The sequence below is a fragment of the Aplysia californica genome, unplaced genomic scaffold (assembly GCF_000002075.1).
Source record: "Aplysia californica isolate F4 #8 unplaced genomic scaffold, AplCal3.0 scaffold00105, whole genome shotgun sequence".
In the NCBI taxonomy this organism is placed as follows: domain Eukaryota; kingdom Metazoa; phylum Mollusca; class Gastropoda; order Aplysiida; family Aplysiidae; genus Aplysia; species Aplysia californica.
This window is the reverse complement of record NW_004797375.1, coordinates 691,998-696,263: the sequence shown is the minus strand read 5'-3', so window position 1 is coordinate 696,263 and position 4,266 is coordinate 691,998. Positions and strand designations below refer to the sequence as shown.

The 4,266-nt window shown below is 38.8% G+C and overlaps 1 protein-coding gene across 1 annotated transcript in view; it reads left to right on the top strand.

The window, feature by feature from the left end:
• Nucleotides 1-4,266, top strand: part of LOC101854858 (CD109 antigen) — a gene marked incomplete at both ends in the record, with an annotated part of 54,662 nt that overhangs the window by 14,326 nt on the left and 36,070 nt on the right. Inside the window, 2 exon segments of the mRNA XM_013080914.1 lie at nucleotides 2,228-2,329; nucleotides 4,066-4,128. Coding sequence (XP_012936368.1) covers nucleotides 2,228-2,329; nucleotides 4,066-4,128 — 165 coding nt within the window.

Genomic DNA, 4,266 nt, shown 5'->3' with positions numbered 1-4,266 from the left:
CACACACACACACATCCCTGGATCACCATTGCCTTCTTACTGTAAGAAGAACAGTTGGAGGACACCACGTGTCAGGGTCAGTGACTTGCTATTGTAGTCGATGTTGTAGACGCCATCAAAGTAGCCAAAGAAATGTGTGTTACCAGCACGCACAGGGACTACTTTATATGGCGCACTCCTACTTTATTTTTTAATTTTTTTTGTGGGTGTGTTTCACGGCGCTTGAAACTGCATAAGGTCATATGAGCGCGCGGAACACATTAAACATTTCCAGTAGGCAGGACATTTTGAATTTTGCCCGGGTGGCGACCGAACCCTACTCTTATCGATTTTAGACCACTAAGGGATCTTTAACGTGCGCAACTTGCAAACTAGACCTCCAAGATTTTTTACTCTTGTCCGAGAAGGCTAGGAGTTGATCTTTCCTACCAGAAGAACAGGTGTGTGGCTGAAAGACAGCAGTAAGAAGGAGCCAAGTAGAAACAGTAGAAAGGCTGCAGAAAGAGTCAGAACCCCATAGGAGGGGGAAAAGAAGGTGAGGGGGGTGGGGGCAGAAAGTGGAGACGAAAGCAGACGACAGAACTTTGTTAGAGATCAGGAAAGGGGGTGAAAGGAGACAATTTGAGAGAAGCAAATTTTTCGGTCGCTACCCGGATTCGAACCCGGGACCTTTGAATGAGAGGTGAACACCTTAACCTTTAGTCCACGAGAGACCCGCACTCCTACATAAGCAGTTGGAGTGCTCCATTGTCTTTGCCTCAGTGCATTTTTATTTGCGCCAGTATCACATGAAGTAACACCTGTATGATTTAGTGTTATTGTCCTATGATTCAGTGTTACTGTTGTATAATTCAGTGTCTTTGTCATCGTAATATGTGGGAATGTCTCTGAGACAGAGAATGGCTCTTTGATTTATTGTATACGTATTCGTTGCAATAAACCATAATGCTTACGAGCTGTGCGTGCTGAGTAATGTGAGCTTTTAGTGACAGTATTTCGTTCTTGTTTTATAGTGCGATCAAACATTCGTGGCGCACTTATCCTCAAATATCTCTTTAACGGGTGAATAAAAGTCACCCATACTTTGCACATATATCAATTTGTCTTAGTTTAACCATATATTTTCACTATAATTGAAGCTAGATTAAAAACTTGTCTTCATAAATTAAGATAAAATATTATAAATCTCTGTCACGCGAAAAATGGGATTGTTCACAGCACTTCCCGCTTCTCACGCAGTTTACTTACGCTAAAGTCACAACTCACCATTGACTCTTTTTATTGCAAAACTTGTTACAAGAAATTAATTTTATTGTGAACACAATTATTTTGCAATAAAGGATCTCAAAACACCCATTCAATATAAGCATAATATCGCGATTAGAAAAAAATGAAAGACATGCTTTTAAAAGCGATATTGCCTCAGCTGTAAACCTTTTGAAATCTGTAGAAACTATTCACTTGTATTTTCATTTGTATTTATTAAGGAATTTTATAGAAATTAAGTTTTTACCGCACTATAGTATGTAAAGTGAGTCACCTAGCAATTCAGACAGGCGCAGCATATTTACGGCAAAGAAGTACCAATTGTTCCTTCAACCTACCATGAGAACATGACGTTTCAAAAGTCAGCAGTCGTTTAATACAATCGATAAATTTAAATGAAAACTTACTTTAAATAAATCATAGTATACAGAAGAACGTATATTTTATCAGTCGTGTGTCAATGTAATTCTGAACTTTCAACCTTTTGGACTTTCAATCATCCCTGGCTTTTGCTGAACTGGACAGTACTGGAGTGGCGGTCATTCTCCCAGTAGGGCCAACTAAAATTTTACCTTGGGCAGTCTAACTACCATTGGATCTTGATCCTCCTACTCCTCCTTGTTTCCTCTTTTAATTACTTCATAATTGTTTTTCTAGAATTTATAGAGGAGCTCATCAATTGTTTAATTAGACTCTTTAGAGAATCTCAATCATTGTTTATTTATCTGTACACACATGTCAAAGTCAAACAATGTCACATCCTTTTCGATCCATTCGCGACAACTGTCCCCAACTATTGCTTGGACCGATGTCTCTGGCTTTTATTGAACAAACATGTTCACTGGGAGTGCAAGGAAACAATCACTGGGCCTGTAAGAAGAAATCACTAGGCAAGCTGGAAACAAATCACTTGACCAATAAAAGCTGTTCAAAATAACGACGCTGTTCTTTCACTTTCCAGGCCAAGTACAATGTCATCCAGGAACAGTTGAAACTAAAGAAGAGTTACTCCCCCAGCTCATCTTATATCCAGATGAGCCTCAAGTCCTCAGGAGCTATTCAGGTGAGTCACATAGCTTGTCCTCTGAAGCACACATAGACACACGCACACATACACACACACACACACACACACACACACACACACACACACACACACACACATGTACATACATACACATTGTTAAGTTCGTATATCTTTAGCCACTCAAATGAAATCACAATTTCCTGTAAGTCTATTCTATCCTGTTGCACAATACAAAAGTAGAAGTCACCTGAATGATTTCCCAATTCACGTCAAACCACAGACATTCCAGATGGGCACTGATTTTTTTTTCGTTTGCAACCACTGGCGATAGTTTATTGTGACACTGGTCTTGCAAACTACGGGGGGAGTTCCAACTTTTGTCTTGGTCACCAACTTCGCATGTAAAATTAGGTGAAAGACCTTTTTAAGTTTGATATCGTTCTTCTTTGTGCAGTATGCTTCATTTCGCCGCAAATTTATCAGAAATTTCTAGGATTGTATACACAGTGATGAAACATAATGACTGTTGACGTAGATTAAAATGATCTGCTGCTGGTTCTGAAACACCGTGGTTGCTGAACAAAAAGTAAAGGATCACAAAGAAAGCGACATGGGAAGATATTGTTTCATACTACTTAGAAACTTATGCCACTTCCATAAAACTGCATCATGCAACTAAAACTTATTTGCAGTTTAACATTACTGATCCCAAGTGCCCTTTGCCTTTTTCATCATATAACATAAGAATAAACGACATGAAACTTTACCTTTTAAAAAAACTGGAGTATCATTTTCGAATTCAGCGCCCTCATATTTGTAAATATCAACTAGTTTTAAGCCAGAAGTAAATTCCTTGTAAACCAGTGTAATCATTGTCGCCATACTTTGGCTTTTATCGGTGCCTAAAAAAATATTTTTAAAAGGTTCCGCTACTGGACGAGATAGACAGTTGCCACATCGTGACGTAACAGGTCGGAGGAAAATAGGGAAAATAAGATATTATCAACTGTTGACAAATTATTGTGCTCAGAAAACCAAGTGCATGATCGTTGATTACACTGTTGAATAACCTTCCAGTCTTTAATCGAAAAAGGAACTAAGAATTAAAATCCCTGCCCAAAAATTAAACAAGACAACAGCAAACAAACAAACAAACAAACAAACAAACAAACAAGCCAGCTCAAACAAAACAAAAAAAACAACTAAAACCTGATGTAAATAACTAATAAATTAAGTGTATCTCGTTTTAATAACCTGATGACGTAATTTGCATAATAATGGGACCACGACCCAAAAACAAAAAAATTTGCCCTTGTGCAAAACCTATACGTCCGTAAACCTTTTAAGTTATAAACACACGCATCCTTACATACATACACGCTCTCACACTTATTCCTTGACACCCACGTACACACAAACATGCATACACACACGCGTACACAAATACATGTAGATACTCTCAGACACGTACGCACAGACACATAAATGCAGACGCAGTCACTCACCCCTGCGCACGCTTACACATATACACCACTTATACATATACGTGCACACAGACAGACACACACACACACACACACACACACACACACACACACACACACACACACACACACACACACACACACACACACACACACACACACACACACACACACACACACACACGCTATATCTCACTCATATAACATGATATGTCATATTGATAGCTAGATAGAAACCGAAAGCAAAACAATACCTACAACTCTGCCATGTTTTCCTTGTGATTCCAGGCTGGTGACATGATCAACTTTGAAGTAAAAGCCACGCAACCAGTGGACCAATTGGTCTACCAGGTAAGTTAGACTGCTTGCAGATCTGTCACACAAAAATTTGAAGTTCAAATTCATATTAATTCTGAAATGATTACCTCGTTCTATCCGAAGCATTTAATTTATTCGAGTGGTGGTCTGCTTTACAATTATTTGCCCTTC